Source organism: Onychostruthus taczanowskii, unplaced genomic scaffold (assembly GCF_017590055.1).
Source record: "Onychostruthus taczanowskii isolate IOZ18803 unplaced genomic scaffold, ASM1759005v1 scaffold46, whole genome shotgun sequence".
In the NCBI taxonomy this organism is placed as follows: domain Eukaryota; kingdom Metazoa; phylum Chordata; class Aves; order Passeriformes; family Passeridae; genus Onychostruthus; species Onychostruthus taczanowskii.
The window spans coordinates 1,077,058-1,098,106 of NW_024502125.1; the positions used below are offsets into that span (position 1 = coordinate 1,077,058).

The following is a 21,049-nucleotide window of genomic DNA, read 5'->3' on the forward strand; positions in this document are numbered from 1 at the left end:
AGCCAGATACTTCTGACATTTACATAAATATTCATGGACATCTACAATTTGTAAATCAAACTGAGTATTTCCTGGCGTTTATGGTTAGTGCAATCTTTTTATGCATCCCAAGAGGTGCTAGTGTCTGGGCCTAGCTCCATCTCGAAGGCTGACTTTGTGTGGGGATGTTTTAGCCACAAACAGCAAAGCCCAGCCATTTATTTACTGTAAACTGTAGCAACACCAGTCATCATACTTTACCTCACTCTGTATGAAGGAATGTTTCCTGTGGTTATTTATAGAAGATCTGGCTTTGGTTGTCAGAACATGCTTAAGCATAAATAATAAAAAAACCCCTGTTAATAAAATACCTATAGATATACTTCTATTTTCTGTTTATTTCACACTGATTAAATCACTTCCAAGGCTGCAGCAAGATCCCACTGAAGAATCACTCAGGTAACACTAATCAGAAGCAGCAATAAGAAACACTGACAGCTTCAACCTCTCCCACTGTGATAGATTCACTTAACCTATCTGTATGATGATCAGCTATATAAAATAAAAAAAAAATTAATCAAAAGCTGAAACTTATGAATGTGTTACTCCTCTGCAGTTTTTTCTTACCTTTTGGGACCTAAGGACTGGAGTTTGTCTTTCTGAGCTGTTAGGAAATGGTATTGAAATTATATTTGTTCACTATCAGGGACTCTGTAGGCAGTTTTGACAAGGAGGTAAGTCTGCAGCAACACAGAGTTAAGTGTGATTCACTTGCACCTGCTCTCCTACTGCTGCTTAATCTGACTTGCAATGTGCCTTGCTATTTTGCCACTTTTCCCAAGATTTCAAGTCAACATTGCCAAATGTCTGAATTAGATAGCTGATATTTTGGCATATAAATTAATCTAAAATAAATCCGAGTGAGATTCAAAACAACCCTGGTAACACGGCATTCTATGAATTACAGAATATGAACAGCTAAATATGAAATCAAATGTGTGATTCATCAAGTTCACACTTATGCATTCAAATATTTTATTTCCCAGAAAATGTTGAATGGCTGGTCAAATAGAACCAAGATATTTTCAGTGGGCTAGGACTGTAATGCCTAATAAATAAAATAATAAATTTTAATCTGGTTTCTATTTCATCACCAAGCTTGTAACACCAAAAAGTTTTATTATGCTCTTTTCAGTAAGACAGCTTTGACATAATTAAGAAATCCCCTTAGAGAAGGAATTCCTGAAAACTGCTGTTTAAGAGAGATATACCACTTTCCAGCCCGGTTCCCCAGAGTTTAGTGGCTTGGAGTACAATTATCTGGCAGGAGGGAATCTGCCTTCTTATGTACAAATGCTGTGAGCAGCTGGCTGCAGAAGTGGTGTTGGCAGTAGCTCCAGCCACATGACTGTTCCTCTAGTCCAGGGAACTATGCCAAATAGCAGCCAAAGAAGAAAAACAGAAAGAAAGCACAACGAAAGAAAAATCTCATCACACAACAAAGAACCTCTCTTTCTTTTCCAGAGGAAGGTACAAATGTCATGATTACTGTTTCAAGAATTGTACCACTACAGCTAACTCAATGAAGATGTAGTTCTGACAATGTAAGCATTTAGCAAACTTACTAATAATTTGATTATTCATTTAATTGATGTTATTGACTGTGCCATTTCCCTATAACATCCATCTTACTTTGGAGCTTACTATCTCTACAAAATTGTCTCCACAGGAAGGTTTTACTCAGCAGATAGTCACTGTGCTTTTCACAAGTGGTGAAACAGCTCACATAGGATGGAAAAAGAAGACTTAATGACCAGCCAGGCAGATCCTGATGCCTCTGGAAAATCTTCTAAGTGGTCCTGAGGACCTGTCACTAGGTCAGTGGGATGTGTGTTTAGTATCTAGCAGAACTGAGTGTCATATAGCATGTTCTTATTCATACATCTCAGTAATGTGCAGGCAATTTTGGTAGGTGCTTTATCTCTTCACCCATGTGTGACAGGATTTAGAGATCATGAAAAAAGCTTCTAAAGCTTATATCTCTATTCATTCTTCAGAGGTTTCATGAGTCGCTAAAGCATAACTGTGCTTCTACCAGGATATAGTTTTTACAGTCACATCTAGGGCTATTTTCCTGAGCAAATCTAAAAGCAGCAGGAAGACTTACTTGCATTTCAGTAAGGGAGGTGTGCTTCAATTTAGAGACTCAAGGCTTTAAAATGAAAGAAAAAAAAAAGGGAGAGGGGAAACAAAAAGAAAAGAGGTGAACTAATCTGTGTGTTCTAGAAACAAAAATAAAGATATACACTTCTTTTTTTTTTTTGTATTGGAGTAGAAGAATGTTCATTTTCCCGAGAACAGAGTGGGTACACATCCCTACAAAACTAAACAACCGTCCTCCTCCATCCTGCAAGAAGTTATGTAAATTGTGAAAGGTTTTGGTGGTCTCCTGAGTCTCCTCTCTGCAAAGAACTGACTCCTGGCCTTAGTTCTGTGTCTAATTCTGTGAATATTTGCATTTCTAGTGCATAGTCAATCATAAGTGTATCTATCAGCTCTTTTAGTTTACTTTGTTTTGGTTCAGTTCAGTTTGCTGAATTTTTAAGACATAGTTTATTTGATGGGACAGGTGGAGTAAGAAGAGCTCTAACTGACTGCATTGCATTCCAGCTCATCCTAGAAAAATTGCAGTTTCAAGGTATATTTTTCCCTTAACCTGGGAAAATTTGCATCAGCCCAAGTCTTCTGTTACCTTCTGAAAACACTTCCTCATGAGCAAAGAAGCTCACTTCACTATTTTGTTATAAGGTGGCATTCTTAATTTGCCTGTTAGCAGCATCAAGGTATCATAGAATCTCCCAAAAATTAAGTATACAAATTAAAACATGACAATCTATTTAATCAATAGATTGTGAGTACCTCACCAAAAAAAAAAAAAAATCTGTTTTTTTCTTAAAATGTAAGAAAAGAAAATTTAAAATTGTAGCAAACTTCAAAATTTAAAAGGTTTGTTGAACAATGTTCACCATGGAATGCATGAACAGCACTATCAGATGCATAGTTTTAGACTCCAAAATCTCTTGACATCAAATGGTTGAGTACCATGAGCAGAACTGTCACTTGACATAAACAAGGTTATTAAATTACATAGGCACTGAGTACTGTAAAATTTTGTAGTAGATTTCTAAATATAACCTACAGTGTGAATGGAGCCACGGCAGTGACATGGCAATATATATTAAGTATTTTTATTTCTCCTCTTGGAGACTTACAGTTAAATTATACAGCAATAACAAAGAATACAGCTCAAATTCAGTAATACAACTATGATTTTTTTTTTTTTAATTATATTCAACTTCATCCCAATTTTTAAAAGCTCCTGAAAAAAAAACATGTAACACTCTAGGGTAACATAAAATTCATTCACACCTCTGGACTTTTGGTAAAGGTCCCTTGGTTTTTTTAGTTTAATTGACAACTTTTAAGAATATTTTCACTTTGCTATATTGAAAAATTAGAAAAAGTGCAATATGTACATAATAATGAAAATAATCAGACTCTACATTGACATGTTACATGAAACATGTTTCTTTTTGTCTTTAAAGAAATTAGATAGATAGATATAAATATAAATAGATATAGATTTATTCATATAAATTTGTAAAAGAAACATAAGCAGCTTACTTTAAGCAAAAAACATCCCCTACAATAAGATTTCTTAAGGAAATCTCAAATTAACTGTATGATCTAATATTGAACAGATTGTAATACTTTTAACTGCTATTATTCTTTTTGTCATAAAACTAGCTCCCTCTGTATAAGACTCATTTTACAAAAGAAAATACTGAGAAAAGTTGGAGAGCAACTAGTGAGTTCTTTTTAACCCTATATATATAGTGTTTGCTATCAGTAATCTTACATAAAGCACTTATACTCTGAGGCATTTTGTATTGCACATGTGTGCAAATAATTTTGAATGTTGCACTGATCAATTTTTTATTAAGATGATATGTAGTAAGTTTTTCAATTAATTAAATACAAATGGGAGGATCATGAGAGTTTTTATTGGAAAATATACACAAACTGTAACAAAGGAATCTGTAATAAATGTAAGGAAGTTGAAGAACAAATATTTGTTCAATTACCAAAACTAATGTGACAAATAATGCAAATCAAGCATTGCTACTGCTATTTTAAAACAATAGTTTAGGAAAAAAAAAATCTGTGTGTTTTTCTCATTTGCTAAACTTACTTTCAAAAATGTTTAAAACAAAAATAATTAACAAATATTATTTTCTGGCAAAAGTCTCACAACTCTAAATATTAATTCAGGTTTGATATTCTATATCAGTGTGTCATATTTTTAATTAAATATGCTAATATTAGTAAGTACTGAGAATACTTGCAATTTTTTTTTTTAATAAGAACATTGACATTAACCTTAATTTACCTTTTCCCCCAACTTGGTATGCCAAAAATATTCAAAGTTATCATTTACTTGAAGAGTGCGGTTTCATACACTTCCATGATCACTTGTTCACAGTATTTTTTCTTATACAGAAACAATACCTTTTTTTTCTGACATACTATGTTCAAGCAAAACCTTTACAAGCTCAAGAGAGTCACAATTAATACAAGCCATTTCAAATTTTTTTATATACTGTAATGCAGTAGAAGAATAAAAAAGATCCACAGTTGCAACTATTACCACTGTAAATTGCACCATAAGCCACCAGAAGAGATACCTGTAGGACTTCAAAAAGCGAAATCTCATCTTATTTCTTGGAGATGGACGAGGTGTATAGGCTCCAAAAGGATCCCACAGAAAGGCCATGGGAAAAGCTAATTCTAAAACTGTCTAATAAGTATATCCCTGAGGGGACACAGGACAGTAGTGCTGGAAGTGCCCCACACTAATCATGAAATGCTCGTAACTGTGTAAGGGTACGTCCTTTTCCTATGGTATGCTTTGGCAGAGATGTGGCTGGCTGAGACCACAGGCTAAAGGGATAACTGGGATTTCCTGCTGCGTGAGGCTTGCCCTTTGCATAAACATCTCCTATATTCAGGGCTCTTATCGCATTATTCAAGTGAGAACTCTTATGGTAAACCCTTAGATAGTTACAGCAGCCACTAAAGAGCACAGAACTATGGAGCTAAGGGAGACCAGAAATAGACAATGCTCTGATTATTCAGTGCTGCCCAGACAAAAACCCCTCAAATTCTTTACAGTCTGTTCAAAGTATTTTTAATATGGGTGCTATTTGAACAACCTGTTCCAACTGATATCAGGCAGCTAAGAGTAAGGATAGGAAAAAAACACCAAAAGAACAAATCCCCCCCTTCCCCCCTCCAGATTAAAATCTGCTGCATCCTTCAACGTGTGCCTCCAGCACAGCAAGGAGCTAGTAAACAGGGAGCAAAACTACTGCTGGAGACACGATCACAAAGCCCTCAACTGCCTCTTTATTTAATTCTTAACTATTTTCAAGTGTGTCTTCCACCCTCACAATTTCTTAAGAGAATCAATTTATAACATTAAGTAGCTTTCCTGAGAGGGCTTAATGATCTCTACAAGAGATCAGCCACTCTAAGAAAGTATGTCTCAGTCTGGTAGATGATTTTCAGGCCTTTTTGCAGGTTTTCTCAACGACATTACTCCTGCGTTGTATTACCACCAGTGATGTTGAGCATTGAAATCAGTTCCTTCCTACCAGGCGTCATTGCACATCATTGTCTTTTTGTTGTTTGTTTGTCTGGCTGGGTTTGCACTTCTTTCTATTTTATTATTTATTTTTTATTCAAGCCTCAACTCTTGCATACAATTGTTTCAGCCTACCTTTAGTAGTGCTAAAAGCAAGTGGCTCTCACCCTGGCTATGATCTCTCAACAGTGATAGGCAGAGTATTCTCCCCTTCCAGTGATCTTGAAACAAAATAAATTCAGATATTTTTATTCATAAGAAATGTGATCAAGAAGAATCTGAGTATTCACTCAGAGCAAGGTTAAAGATAAAAATTAAAATTACTTTACCAGAAAACTTCAGAGACTTAGAAAAATGAATTTCTAGGGTTAAATTACAACTATCCATCAATTATCTGATAAAAAGTACTGTTTTCATGTACTATGAATAAGTACACTCTTCAGAAATACTACAAATATAAATGGCTATATTTTTCTCCTTGGAGGAACCATTTTTCTTCTTTTACACTGACAAATGTGCTACAGCATCAACTGACAATATCTTCACATAATAAGTTTTCAATTTGTGGGATTCATAGGTGAAAGCCTTAAGGCCAAAAGCATTTTTTTTTTGTTTGAGTAGTTGAAAATATAGACTACATAATTGAATTAAAATAATGTAGCAACTAATTTGCAAAGGAATGGAATTGACATCATTCCAACAGCAGTTAGTAAGGGGCCTTCTGAGTATCATAAGCTATAGTCTTCTTCAAAATCATGATATCATTAAAGACTGACTGATTAATAGATCACTTTAAGCATGCCTGAATAATACTGAATGTGAGCTTTGCCAAGATCAATATTTCTCTTCTGCCAAATAAAGCCAGGATAGGTTGTATTTCTATAATTGTATCCTAAGTATCTTAATATTGCAAGGATTTTTTCCTTTTCATATTCTGTTTTAAAAAGGATTTTGTACAACACATTAACACAGCAGCAACATTTGACTTTTTATTTCTTTTAATAAAGAAAACTGAACCAAATAATCTGAACACACTTATTGTGAGCTCTCTTTCCTCCTTGGTGCCTTTCCTTCACTGTGGCACTAAATCTTCTAATGAAAGCAACCACAATAAGGTCATAGAAATAAGCCTCTTACAAGATTAGTAAAGACTAAATTTATACCTTGATATCAAAACCACTTATTGTCACTGTGTATTGGCATGCAGTAAATCACAGTACCAAAACATGCCACAGTGCATACAGAAATTCAAAGAAATGAAGAAGCAAATAAGTCCGTAATACACTTTGACTTTTACAGAGAGGTTGCTAGACTCTTCCAGCCATTTCCCTTTTCTTTCAGACAAAAAAACATTTCTAGAAACACTCAAATAACATTAAATGATTTGACATGAAGCTGCTGCTTTTTAGAAGTGGGTTTTTTTTTGTTTTTTTTTTTTTTGGAAAAAATAACTCAATTGTGTGAGTAAACAAACTCATAGTTTTATATAAAAGATGTATTATCAATCATTGCATTCAATGATAATCCATACCTTTTATAGAAATGAATACTGTAACAAAAAATTATGGCACCATATCTTTGACATTCTATGCAGTTTTGTGATTGCAACTTCTGCTCTGCATTTTTTTTGACAGATCGTGGGATATCAGTCCCACACTCCTAGCTGCTGAATGGTGCCCCTGTAGTGTGCTATGATGGCTTCAGGTTTACAGGACCCACAAAAGGTGAGTTTTTAGAAACATTTTCATTATTCTCCCATATAAGACAACTACTACTTTCTATAGAAAGTTTTGTATCGATAAATAGCAAAATAATATTTAGCATAATTGAAAATTTGAAACTTAAAGTAACAATGAGCACATAAACCCACAAGAAGTTAGAGTTTATTTTGGTCAGTTGAAGTCAGGTAAGTGTAAAACCTCCTGTAAGTAACTAGGTCTGGCGATAAGCATAAATACCTTGACAGATATGGTATACTTTCCTATTTTGACAGATGAAGCAGTGGTAGATGTAGGAAGCAGAAGAAAAAAAAAGACTATGAGGATACTTTTAAGCTGGGGGCTTTCCTGCATTCTCCCTTTCTGGCTCCTGCACAGTCATGTTCCCTCTCTGGGCAGCCTTCCCAAAGCCTGTATCCTCTGTGTCGTTCTATCGTATTTAGTGCTGTACCTTGCGAAAAAGGACGTTACAGTTCCTATTGTGACAATGGCAATAGCATGGCTGAGTTTGGATCTACTGGTCAAACTAAAGAAAAAGAAGAAACTGCATAAAAAGATGAAGATAGGATGGGTGACACAGGAAGAGTATAGAGAAGGATGATTATTTAGGATGGGGTCAGAAAACCAAGGCAAAGGTGGAGCTGAACTTGGCAAGGAACACAAAGAATACCAAGGGCTCCAATGGGTATGTTAACCAGAAAAGCAAGATCAAAGAACGAGCAATGGCCCCTGTTGAACAAGGCTGTAAAACTGGTAATTGAGATACTCATCAATATTTTTGCCTCAGGCTTCAGTGATATCCCCTCTTCCCACACTTCTCAAGTGGATGGACAGTAGGATGGGGACTTGGGGAGCAAAGTGCCTCCCACTGTAAGTAAAGATCAGATTGGTGACTGCCTGAAGAACCTGAATGTACATAATTCAATGGGACCTGGTGGGATGCATCCCAGAGTGCTGAGGGAAATGGCAGCTGGAGGTGCCAAGACACTCTCCAAGATGTTTGAAAAGCCATGGCAGTCCAGTGAAGTCCCAGGAGACTGGAAAAGGGGAAACATTGTGCTCATCTTTTAAAAGGGTAGAAAGGAGGACTCTGGAGGTATCAACCAGTCAGCCAGCACAGGAAGGACATGCACCTTTGGAGCAAGTCCAGAGGAGGTCACAAGGATAATAAGACAGATGGGTGGATCTCCTGTGAGGAAAGGCTGATATAATTGTGTTTGCTCCGTTTGGAAAAGCTGAGCAAACACAATTTTGGGGTGACCTTACATTACCTGAAGGGAGCTACAAGGTGTACAAGAGCCTGTAGTGACAGGACAAGGGGGAATGGTTTCAAACTGAAAGACAGTGGGTTTAGATTAGGTATTAGGAGGAAGTTCTTTGCTGTGAGGGTGGTGCAGCAGTGGAACAGGTCACCCAGAGAAGCTGTCGATGCCACATCCCTGGAAGTGTTCAAAGCCTTGGATGGAGCTCTGACTAACCTGCTCTAGTGGAAGGTGTCCCTGGCCATGGCAGGGGGGTCAGAAATAGATGATGTTTAAAGTCCCTTCTAATTCAAATCATTCCATATTTCTATGGTCCTGTGATACAAACTCTGTTGTGTTGTTTAAAAAATTCTTATTTATCAACAACTGGAAACTTGGAAAGAGTTCAAACTGAGGTCATTACAACAGGCAGGATGGTTTACATTAGCATACAGTATTTTAGAGATGCTTCTCTCAGAGTTATTCCTTCTGTTTTCACTTTCTTATGGTTTTGTTAGACACCTCCAAACAAAATGCCGCTGAATTTCACGTAGCTAGTATCAAATATTTACCCACCATTTCAGAGACATATCTTGCACAATTCAAATTATAAATAATTTTAAAATATTCATGTAAATTTTGTTATGGACTAGATATTTTTCCAGCTTTATTAATTTCTGTCTTGCTATCAAAACAAATGAAACACAACTTCCAAAACAAGAACAATTACAGAACAATTTGAATATAGGATAAAATTACATTCTAATTTTCCCCAATAGAATGGTAGTGTTTATTTTCACAGAGAGATACCTCAATAAAAGTTTATGCTGCAAAACTAAAAATATATAAGGCCTAGAATTAAATAAAATTATTTTCTATATTTCATTTAGATTTTGGTCAACTTCAAGCTTATTTTAAAAAAATTCTTCTAACTTCCATTTTTTACATTATTCTTTTATTTAGAATATTATAATTCATAACAGAGATATTTTCCTCTGTGAGAAGTATCCTGAAATTTGAAGCATTCCTTTTTCACCTAAAAAAAAAGGTCACCCTAAAGAAAAAAAACCCTACCCAAATCTGACTGAGTTGTAGACTGAAAACCTGAACTTTCAAACCCCTCAAAAGGCAAGAAGATTTCCTTCAGTCTTTCATTTTTTCCATCACTGTGATTTATTTTAACACCTCAGGAGGTCTGAATATATACTACTTTTGATACTAGCTTGGCCCTATTAAAGTGTACAATGCAAAATAAATCACAAGATATTTCACTTGGGATGAAGTATCAAGAAAAAGGCATCTTCTCTCCATGTTTTGTTTTGTAGACTTAAATAGTCTGCCCAAGACTAGTATCTCTTTGCATTGCAAATCCTTTCTAATTTTTATTAGTTATCATCCCTTCTTAGTTTCAGTGCTTAATCCTGAAGTCTGTGTCTGTGAAAAAAATCTGGCTAAAATATTTCTGTAAGGCTTTTTTATTGAACAATGGTTTCTGAAGTGGTTGGTAGTAGTGACACTACTCCTGTGAGTCTATAAGAATGCTTTGCTAAGAATTTTTTGTGATTTATAAAGATTCAGCAAAGCCTGTAGCCCCTCTGTCAAAACAATTTCTCATACATCTAGCCTACTACAATTGTGAATTTCTAATTGTTTTCATGATCTTCCAGATTCCTATAAAACAATTGCACTAAAGGGTTAAAAATTATCTAGAAGGAGGACATACAAATATGCATACACAAGCATGTACTTACTTCCCTTTATAATTAGGAAATATATAATAATTCCGAAAACATCTTGAAATATCTGGGTTTTGCTTTTTCAGTAACTTTTATAGCAATGGTTTTTTTTCGCTAGTGCTAGTTTTACAGATACAACCTGATTTGAAAAGCATGTTATAAAGGGTTTTGTCTCACCGGTCATTAACTATTTGTGGCCTCTCATATATTTATTGTGTGGAAACAATTCTAAATAGTGATGACTAATTTAAAGTGAGAGGAAGTTTGATGCTCTTGTCACCAGAGTCATTTTATGAAGCTCCTGCTCAGCAAGTGAAATAACTGTGGCTGTGCTGTAAGCAAATCACATAGATAGATGTGATAAGTGTATGAAGGATTAAAAAAGCTTGAAATTCTTTCCCACCGACTAAAGTACTAATACTGGAGAGCAAGAAGAGAGATGTCAAAAATATACCAGCCTAAGCAGATAGCTCTTCCATTAGTCATACATACAGACACTACCTACCATAGGTGACAGATATCATCAAGAAGGGAATATCAGAATAAAAACCAGGAGAGACCTGAGCTCAGAAACAAGTTATTTTAATAATGAAAGTGGTAAGCCATGCAGCAATGTTAACACTATTGAAATATGTCTAGCAGAGTATATATGAAATTTGCACCAACAACTTTTACTGAGCAAGGTTTTTGTCTGAGTTTCTCTGACAACTCCTGCAGCCTGCGTAAACACATTATCCTTGGTACACACTCCTATGGCTATCTATGAACATTATACAAGCAGTGACCACTGATCTTCAGCTTATAGAAGTATAGACTACAGAATTCTGGAAAAAACATGATTGAAAGTATTTTTTTTTTAAATGGTAGCCAGATTAAATGTGTTATAGAAATGCAGTAATTTCTGGTAATTTTCCAAGAAATTTTATTTTATTTTATTAAATCTATATTTGCAAAAAAAAAAAAAGTTTTGCATAAGAGATGTGTGTTTTAGTCATTTCTTTTTAAATCACTGTTGAAATCAAAGCTTTTCTATTTATCTGTTCTTTCAAAGGATGCTGATAAACTTCAAGGACAAATGGCGTCTCTAGAACTACTGAGGAACCTAATTTTAGTACAAATGAAATTGAAGAGCTTGTGCAAACGATTACCAGGCACCTTTGACTCATGTTTGGAGCTGGCTTATTGAAAGGGGATTTCACAGATAAACAGAATGTATATTCAGCAAATTACCTAGGAAGTCTTTAAATTTTTTTTCTTTGATTCCACAAAGATCTGTCAGAGAATTATAGTCATTCCTTGCCCTGAACACTTAAAATCCTATGCCTTTAGTAGGATTTCAAAAACTATTTGGCAGGAACACATTCTACTTCTAGGTGACTGCAACAGAAGCGGCATCAGAGTCACTTAGATCAGAGCTAATTTGAGAAGTGCCTTAGGACAAGGGCAAAAAATGGGACAGCTCTGGACAGCTCTGAAATGCAAAAGAAATAAGCTTGGTTTATAGTCTACTTTTCAATTTACTGAACTTGCTGTTAACACCCATGATGCTGTTTGCATCATGTATAATATTAAGTGATCTTTTTTAAAGGTGAAAATAAAGATCCTGCTTCAATGCCTGAACAGCAGAAGATAGAATTTGCTGCCAGCAAGACTTGGGAAATCTGAGTCTTAAAGTCTGTACAACTCAGCCCTGTTTATCTGTGTGACAGTGAAAAAGCATGGATCAGTTCTCCTGCTGCTCAGATAGGTACATCCATCTGTCTTTTAAAGATGATTATAAGTAAGTATATATATGTATATATATATATATATATATATTTATAAGTAAGTTCTTAAACAGAGATGTTTGTCTTATGCATCAAAGTCTTATTCAGAAGAGGGCTGTCCAGGACACAATTTTTAGAGAATTAGCAAACTGTGGTTACTTTTAGTCTCCAAGAAAATATACCCTGTAAAAATGACAGAGTGAATTGGTAGTCAACATGGCAGACAAGAATACCGGAAAATCCCAGAAGTGATGACTGCACGGAAAAAGTGGAGATAACTCTCTTGTCTCCATACATAAATATTGATTCTGCATTCAAACTTCCCCAGTATTGTTAAAGGTTTAAAGGAACAAGTTGACTTAACCAATATTCTACATATTTTATATTTAAGGAGAACTGTTAAATAAAGTACTCAATAGAAAACTTTAGGTATCTATTTTATGTGTTTCAAAAGTTTATCAAAATGAAAACTATCTATGTGTAAATAAGTGCTTTTCATGCAGTGAAAATGGAAGCTGAAGTAGGGAACTTAGATGTTTTAACCTAAACATAAAAAGATATCAGTACCTGGACTAGGACCAGAATCTTGCTTAACACATTACTCTAATGTATAATAACAATTCATAATTTATAGCAATGCAAATGTAATAAACTTAACTTTGAAACAAGGAATTATACTGCAGATAGGAAAAACTATTATATTTACTCTTTAATAATTTTTCATTATATTTATTCCCATTCAATTTCTGCTTAAGTATATGAAAATTTAGATAATTATTTTTATAATTCATTCCTTTAGATCTACTGACTTATTTAATTGAACAGTCCTAACACAAGAATTATTATATTAGATAATGAGAACATCTTATTTAGATTTTTTTATTGAAAGTACTATCATAAATTTCCTAGCAAAAGTTATGAAAATTAACTCAGGAAAAGGATGAAATAGGTAGTGCTTGGCATTGCAAGTTACCCTAAAAACTTAACAGATGTGAAAGTAATATCAGACCATTTTTTACTGCAGGTGAGTGAAGAAAATTCATTAATAATTTACTGAAACATTCTTGACAGAAATAGAAAAAATATGCAAAATTGTAATAGTTTTGGTCACTTTGTGTTGAGAGCACATCAAAACTACATATAAAGCCATAAAGATAACGAGTGACATGGTCTAGGACCACCTGCTCCAGGGAACCCTGCTCAAGCAGAGGGGTTGGACTAAAGGATTTCCAGAGGTGCTTTCCAGCCTGAGAGATTCTGTGATGATGTAAAGCAGTCCCACCTTTGATAGGTTTTGATATCATGAAAGCTGTGGGATTTCAGAAGTGCTTTAACATGCCTGCAAAGCATCTCTCCCTCTCTAGAAACATGCTTCCATGCCCTCTGGTGTTCAATAAAATAAAAAATGTTACTCTCAGAACAATTACTTATAAAATAATAACACATCCATAACCAGGTCATTTTCTTCCTTTGGAGAGGTTTGTTCAGCCAGCTGCCACCAGATGTGTCTGTGTGGTGAGCTCAGCTGATCTTTAAGCTACACAGACCATTTTGAACTCCTGCAGTAGCTCCAACAGCTCTCACACATGCACAGATCACATCTTCTTTCAGAGGGCTGTCCTAATCTGGAGCAAGTTCCTTCCCTGGATTCTTAAGGGCTTAAAACCCTCAGAAAATGGGGGTTATACAACATTTTTAAGGGAAGCATAATTCTTAGCATTTGAAAATGTGAGCTCTGTAAAATTCAAAGCACTTAAAATATTATTCAATCTCAACACTATGTGACTGTAAGGTAGGAGTAGGAACAAATGAACCAATTTAAAGACGATCACAGCAGCAAGGCTGACTTACGCCTCTCTTAGTAGCTGAGGCTGAAATACATTTTTTCTTATAAAAGAAAAAGCAGCAACCGTCTGTACTTTTACTTCCATATTCCTCTTCAGTATTTGAAATTGTGAGGAATATTGGGACCATCTCCAATACACAATTCTCATACCGACTCCTGACATGCATGCCAGCATTATTCATAAATTAGAATTTAATTCAGCAGCTTGGGAATAAGCTCACCAGTAACACTTTGTGCTCATTAAGGAAGGACCAAATTCTGCATGTATGAAAAGCAAAAACTGTACATTTTCAAGCTGTGACATGGCTCAGTGTCTTGCTCAAGGACAGCTCTTTGTCACTGGCCACTTGATGTCCTCATGCCTACAGCACCCCTGGCCCAGTGGGAAGGGGCACACTGACACCCCCCAGCTCCACCAAGGCTGCCCATTATTTCAACAGCCAGGGCTAAGTCTTCATATACACTTTAAAAAAAGCCCCAACCAAACCCTAAGCATTTCACTTACCATGAAAAAATAAACCTAAACCCCAACTATGTTCACTACTAATATCCCTCCATCTTGTCTGTTACTAAAAAAGAAATGGAAACTGAAGATTGATTCTAAACAAAACAAAACAAAAGAAAAAAAAAAGAGACAGAGGATCTGAAATGAAGACAGTGAAAACTTCTTTTCCTTTCAGACCCTGACAGCTGATTTTCTTCTATCCCACAAAATTTTAAAATGGTTCTTTTGAAAATCAAAATAAGAAAAGAACTATCACCATTTACCATGATATGAGGTTGCAAGACACAGACTGCCTGTAGAGAATTTACATACAGCTGTTCATCCATGATCATTTCCCTTCACATGAACATGTGAATAATAGATTTATATAAAGTCTTCTATCCCAAAGAATTAGACTAGAGAGTTGGAACAGCAGTACAAAAATCCAGACAGAGGGGGTTTTTTATTCTTTTCAGAAAGAAAATATGAAAAACTATCAATGAGAACATATGGAAAAAAAATTAGCAGCAGACATTCCCCAAACAGGTAAAGGCAGTGATGGTACCTTTGGATAACCTTTGGAAAAAAGTTATTTACCAAGTCCTTTTTTCACACTATATTTCTGATTAAAAACTCAGATTAGATTATTTTGCACTATGCTGTCTTTTACTTATTTGTATAACAAAATATTACTTTTTAGTAAGTATATTTGTCTTTTAGTTTCACACATTAAATTATAGAGAATGCAGTGTGCGTGTGTGTGTGTGTGTGTGTAGAAGCAGACAAAGCCCTTTGTTCAGAAGTGGAATGGCTATATTGTTTCATGAGAAGCCAAGGCCCAAGGAAGAGCAAGGTACCTGTCCTGGAGTCAGATGCATCTAGCTGAAATTTGAGTATGCAGAAGATTTAATTAAAGCCGCAGGAAAGGATAAGAAAAGGACTCCACACAGAATGATGTAGTACTCTGAGAAAATAAGAGAAGATGGAAATCTACCAGAAGAACTATAAAAACAGGTTGGAGTTATCAGACAAAGAAGGAAAAGAAGATGTTACAAGAAGCACAGAGGTAACACAGGAAATATGACTAAAGAAACCTCTCATTTCAAATTCAAATAAATTTCTGGGGAAGGGGGGAGGTAATTTCTAGTCTAAAATATTTTCCCTCCTTTTTTTCTTTCCAATTCATGGGACAAATTTCTTCATTACCATATACATGTTTTGCTGAGAGAAGAAATAAGTATTTCAACCACTTTCAGCCAAAAATTATTTTCCCCTTATAACAAAGTCTAGGTGAAAGCCCATACAGTAATCTAAGCTTTTATCCCAGACTTGAAATAGTCTATGTGACTTTGGCTGCATACCTTGGGAATTTGTGCTCGGCTTTTATAGTTGCATTAACTAGTAGAGAAAATTTATTCATGCTAAATATAGAAATTTGGAACAGAGTTGCTAGTACTTTTAAGATCACAGGTAAAAGGAAAGCAGCAATCTTAAAGTTCCTAGCAGTGATTATCAACTTGGTTTCATAACAGTTTTTTTTCTCTATTTTCAAGGTGTAAGTCAGCACTTCTGTTGCTCAACATTCTGAAATTATGTAGAAGTTGTGATTATATATTGCATTGCAAGGTTACATTTGAAAAAAAAATGTTAAGTACTATGCTGATTTGCAAAATTGGTTGCCAGTACACTAAAACACTTTTATCAGCTTCACAGTTCTGGAGAACAGACAATATTTAGTTGAATGAATGAAGACATTTTGGAAATTAGTTCAGTGGCATTTCTGTAAATTGATGGTTGATGGTAACAGAAGTAGCTGAGTCATCGGTCAAGGTTGAAATCAGGAAATACAGCTGCAGAGTACATTGATCTATTATGCTGGTAAGAAATCTTCAAGACGTTTCACCATTTTTGATCAAGTTTTAACTCAATGTAAGTCATTTAGTATCACTTATTAATTTTATCTGCTTTACAACAAAGACTTTGCTGATTGTTAATGTTTCTCTTCATTTTCTTATTTTGTCAATATTTCTCCTCATTAGAAGTTCAGGTATTTAAAATATTTTTAACTGTAATTTTTTTGATGGATTTCCTCTAAAAATCATTTGACATGCACCCGTTAAATTGGATAAAAGTTAAAAAATTGTGATTTTCATAAAATATGAGTATTTTCTGTCTGTAGAGCTGCCTTTCCAAGACTGAGACAGATTTGCTGTGTCTGTCCACACTGTGCATTCACTGTCTTTTTCTTGAAAAAAAATCCCAAACCTAACAATTTTTCAATGATGTTAGTATTTTGGCAGTGTCATGGATTATCCTGCCCATCTGACATCAAAGAGACAATATCATCACTGGAATAGCTGTAGGCTGCCTGGCTCACTTCATGTTATAATGATCTAGTCACTTGACAACTAGAGACACTACTGAATGGAGTTAATCCCATGAACTCTGCTGAGTTTTCCTCCCTAGTTTTAAGTGTTGAAGCTCCATCATGCCCCAAAATTATTGCACAGTGACATTGGCATAGCCATTATTTGACAGGAATAATTTATAATGATGACTCACTTCATGTTATAATGATCACTTCATGTTATAATGATCTAGTCACTTGACAACTAGAGACACTACTGAATGGAGTTAATCCCATGAACTCTGCTGAGTTTTCCTCCCTAGTTTTAAGTGTTGAAGCTCCATCATGCCCCAAAATTATTGCACAGTGACATTGGCATAGCCATTATTTGACAGGAATAATGCTTTTCAGCTAACTTCAAAGTGAAAGACAAAATGAAACGCTGCCAAATAAGTATTAATTATGCAAAAACTTACAAGTTTCTCTTACAGCCTCCTGAAAAAAAGCAACATATTCTTCACAGGGAGGTTCATCTTGATTTGAGAGCAACAATAACTTTTGAAGTAGATAATGTGTCTAGTATTTAAATAAGATAAACTAATTGTGTAATCACCTTTTTTTAACTTATCTTTTGAATAAGATCATCTTATTTAAAAGATCATTTATAATTTAGTGAAACTGTTTTCAAGAGCAGCTGTCAGGAGAGTAGAAAAAGTGCCCTGGAATTTCAAAATTCAAGGTGAACCTGTGTTTTCTATGTGATTCATCTGCTATGGTCTGGTAACTATGACTGATATTAAGGCTTCTATTTTAACAAAAATATTACAGTCCCTGTCAGCAAAAGATTCTTATGTAAATCAAATAATCCACATTATTTTTTTAACATAATTGCCTCCACTCATGAATAATTACATTTAACAATTTAATTACATGTTCATGAAGACCACAATGCAAAACATTCAATTAAAGAAACATCAAACCAGGACAAGAAAAAATGTACTTTGTTTTCCAGGATTCCAATTCAATAAACACTTGAGAGTCACGATTAATACATTATCTCAATAAGAAATGTTAGCAATTGGCTTCTGTGAAGAGAACAGAACACTGGAGCCACTTGACGTTGAAAGTCTAATTTCTGGCTTTTAATTAAAAATGTTTTGCATGGCTTTGCTTTAGAGCCTTGGGATTATATAGCCTGCTGTGTAGTAGACTATTTTTCACTTACAAAGAGAAACTATGTAACATTCACATATTACATTGGCCACTTAGTTTTATGTAATTGCTGTATTTGTTACAAAACTGCCTATCACATGACAGAATTAAGAAAGTGGTAATTCTGTACTCTTCTGGTGACAGTGTTGGGAAATTTAGTGGACAAAATGGAGAATCCCTTATTCCATGTCTTCAATAAACTCACACATCTTGGCACTGTCTCAACAAGCCTTGATACAAAAATCTTTGACAGAATTGGATTAGACAAACGCTTCCTTGTTCTTTGAGGTCTCTTATCAGTTACTGGGGGTAAATACAGAGAACTCTTTTTTTCTACTGGACCTTATATTCATCCAGTCCTAATTGCTTATCCAATTAATATTATTAATTTAGTTAATATTTGTTAAATTTTTCTCCTAGCTTATGTTACTTAAAAGGTATTCACCTTTCTTTATTTCAAGCAGCCAAGATGCAAAGAGGACTTCTTCTGTTAAAAGAGCACACTGAGAATTAGAATGTGCATGTACACAATTGCCAATATTTTCAATACCTATTCTTGAAGAAAAATCAGGCTAAATGAAAATGTCTGAAACCATGAAAATGTCTTTGTCCTCCTTGTAAATTGTGCACTGTACTACAATCTTTAAGGAAAGGACCTCATACACCTTTTACCCCCTGAATTCTACTTTATTCACTAAGATGGAGCTGCAGAGGGGAAAATAAGTATGGACAGATAAGACAAGAGAAGAATGTCTCATAGCTGTATAGTAACTACAATGGGAAATTATAGAAATTGAAGATTGGCTAATTAATTATTAACTGATTGAATAATTGATTATTATTAAGGAAATTGAAGGCAGAAGAAGAAAAAGTCATACCAGTTACATTTTCTTCATATTCTGGCTACCTGAGTTAGCTTTGCTGATGTACTAAGTCCATAAACACAGACTAACGTAAAGATTTTTGTGAATAATTAAAGAAGTTCACTACAAATCTTTAAGGCTTTCAACCAAGTACATAAAATTAAGAGTGAAACTTTGACCTTACTTTTTCTCTATTCTGTACCCATTTACAGAAAGAAAGCAATATTAGTCCCTTATCAATTGGATCACATTGTGAAGAAAAAACTTCTGCTGTACAGTACACAAGCATTGCAGCAATGAACCATGAAGTCACACACTAGGTGGAGGGGTCTCAGACATTCATCTCTCCCAATCTCCTGCTGGAAAGTGTGTTATCACCAATACTGAATATACCAGACATTACTTCATCTACTTGAGTCTGAGAAATTTCCAAACCTGAAGAACTGACAGCATCTCCAGGTGTCAGATGGAACACTGCACTACCCCCACAGTTGGGCAAAAAGAACCCCAACAATGTATTTCAAAACCAGATACAAAGACCCAAAGTCAATTTTTGATCATTGTCCCTGTTTAGAACACTGTTCACTATGAAGAACAGATGGCTATGTCCCTGTTTGCAACTATCCTTCACTAGCTGTTATTAGCCTGTTACTACTAGCTTCAGACTTAGATCCCTCCCTAGTTCCTCTTTCCTACTTGAGTAAACGTGAACATCTCTTTAGTCCTCCTTGCAAGCTCCCTTACTGGATTGCTGATGACTTCTCCAAATCCTTTTTTAATTGGAGTTCCAGAACTACAGGAAGTATTTCAGTAACTCACAATTTATGATGAAAATAACTGCTTTCATTGATCTGCTGGCCACAGATCTCCTAATGTAGCTCAGTATGCAGCTTGTTTTGCTCATGGTGAAAGTGTGCTATTAGCCCATATTCAACCAGATATCCATCAAAACCTCCAGGTGCTCTTCAGTAGAATTGCCAGTTAGCTATTTACTCCATGCCGGGGTTATTGTGACCCAGCACCATGTGTTTCTCTTTACAGAACTTCATAAGTTTAGCTCAATCCTCCTGTCACGCCACATGAATTGCTGACATTTGTCATGTTAGTCACTTTCTTTTTGCCCCACATATCAAAACGCCTCCTGGATGTGCTTTGCTTGTTTTGGAATACATATAGTCTTACATTTAGTTCATTTTTTAAATCCCAAAAGCTATTTATCTAGGAAGTGGAGTCTGAATTAAAATACTGAATATTTAAAAGTTATGAATTATTTAGTGGTGTGTTTTATGATATTTTGAATTTAAAAGACTGAATGAAAAAGTTCAAGTGAACATGAGACCAATAACCAAGTAGTGAATTAATTTTCCTGCACTGGTAAAGTCAGATAAGTAGCTGTTCAAGTCTTCAAAAACTTACACATGTATTGGCAGCAATCTATATTTTACACGTGCATTTAAACCAGCAACTCTTAACTATGGATAAACACTTTAAATTCTTTAAAATGAAACTTCTGCCTTCAAGGACAAATCTAGGATCTCCAAAATTTCCTCTTTTAGTAAATAGGATCTCAGGAGCTTGAACAGTCACACAGCAAAATTTCAACCTCAAAATCGACCCTTATTGCAGTAGTCACTATACATGCACATAGCAAATGCAGCAAGCCTCCATTTCATAAAATGGAAATTATGGGATATTCTTCTAGGGAATTTTAAAAATGTTGACGTCTCATCTGGTGTTCTACATTGTTTCTGGTAACTCAAGAAACTGTTCTAGATAGCTTTACTTATTCCTATTGCAAAAAAAAAAAAAAAAAAACAAAAAAAAAAAAAAAACCAAAAAAACCCCCCCAAAAAAAACCACCTATTGTTTCAACATTAAAAGAATTTCCCTCACTTTCAGTTATTTAAAAGTTGGTTTAATTTGAAATATTTTCAGTAGTCTGTGTATAGTAATGAACAAAGAAAGGCATCTTGAATATATGATTAATTTCACTTGCTTTAAAGCTCAGTTTTGGACAAAACTTTAGATGTGCCCTTCTCATTTCAGTACTCACAAAATAAATTTGGGTGATTATTAACAAAGATGCTTTGCTTTTAAATGATTGTGTTGGGAGATGAATCACAATCTAGTTGATTATTGCTAGGATGTAGCTG

At 34.9% G+C, this 21,049-nt stretch overlaps 1 protein-coding gene across 5 annotated transcripts in view; it reads right to left on the reverse strand.

Moving 5' to 3' along the window:
- PDE4D (phosphodiesterase 4D) overlaps positions 1 to 21,049 on the reverse strand; it is a 309,694-nt gene that overhangs the window by 147,682 nt on the left and 140,963 nt on the right. The window contains exon 1 of one of the 5 annotated variants that reach the window (XM_041414582.1): positions 5,819 to 5,836. The exons of 3 other annotated variants lie outside the window; for them this stretch is intronic. Coding sequence is in view for 1 of the 2 variants with exons in the window: in XM_041414576.1 (XP_041270510.1) it covers positions 4,725 to 4,813 (89 nt within the window). In the remaining variant the exon portion in view is untranslated. Of the gene's footprint in view, positions 1 to 4,724; positions 4,865 to 5,818; positions 5,837 to 21,049 lie in introns of those variants that run through there. One more of the 5 variants, XM_041414576.1, reaches the window with a different exon arrangement.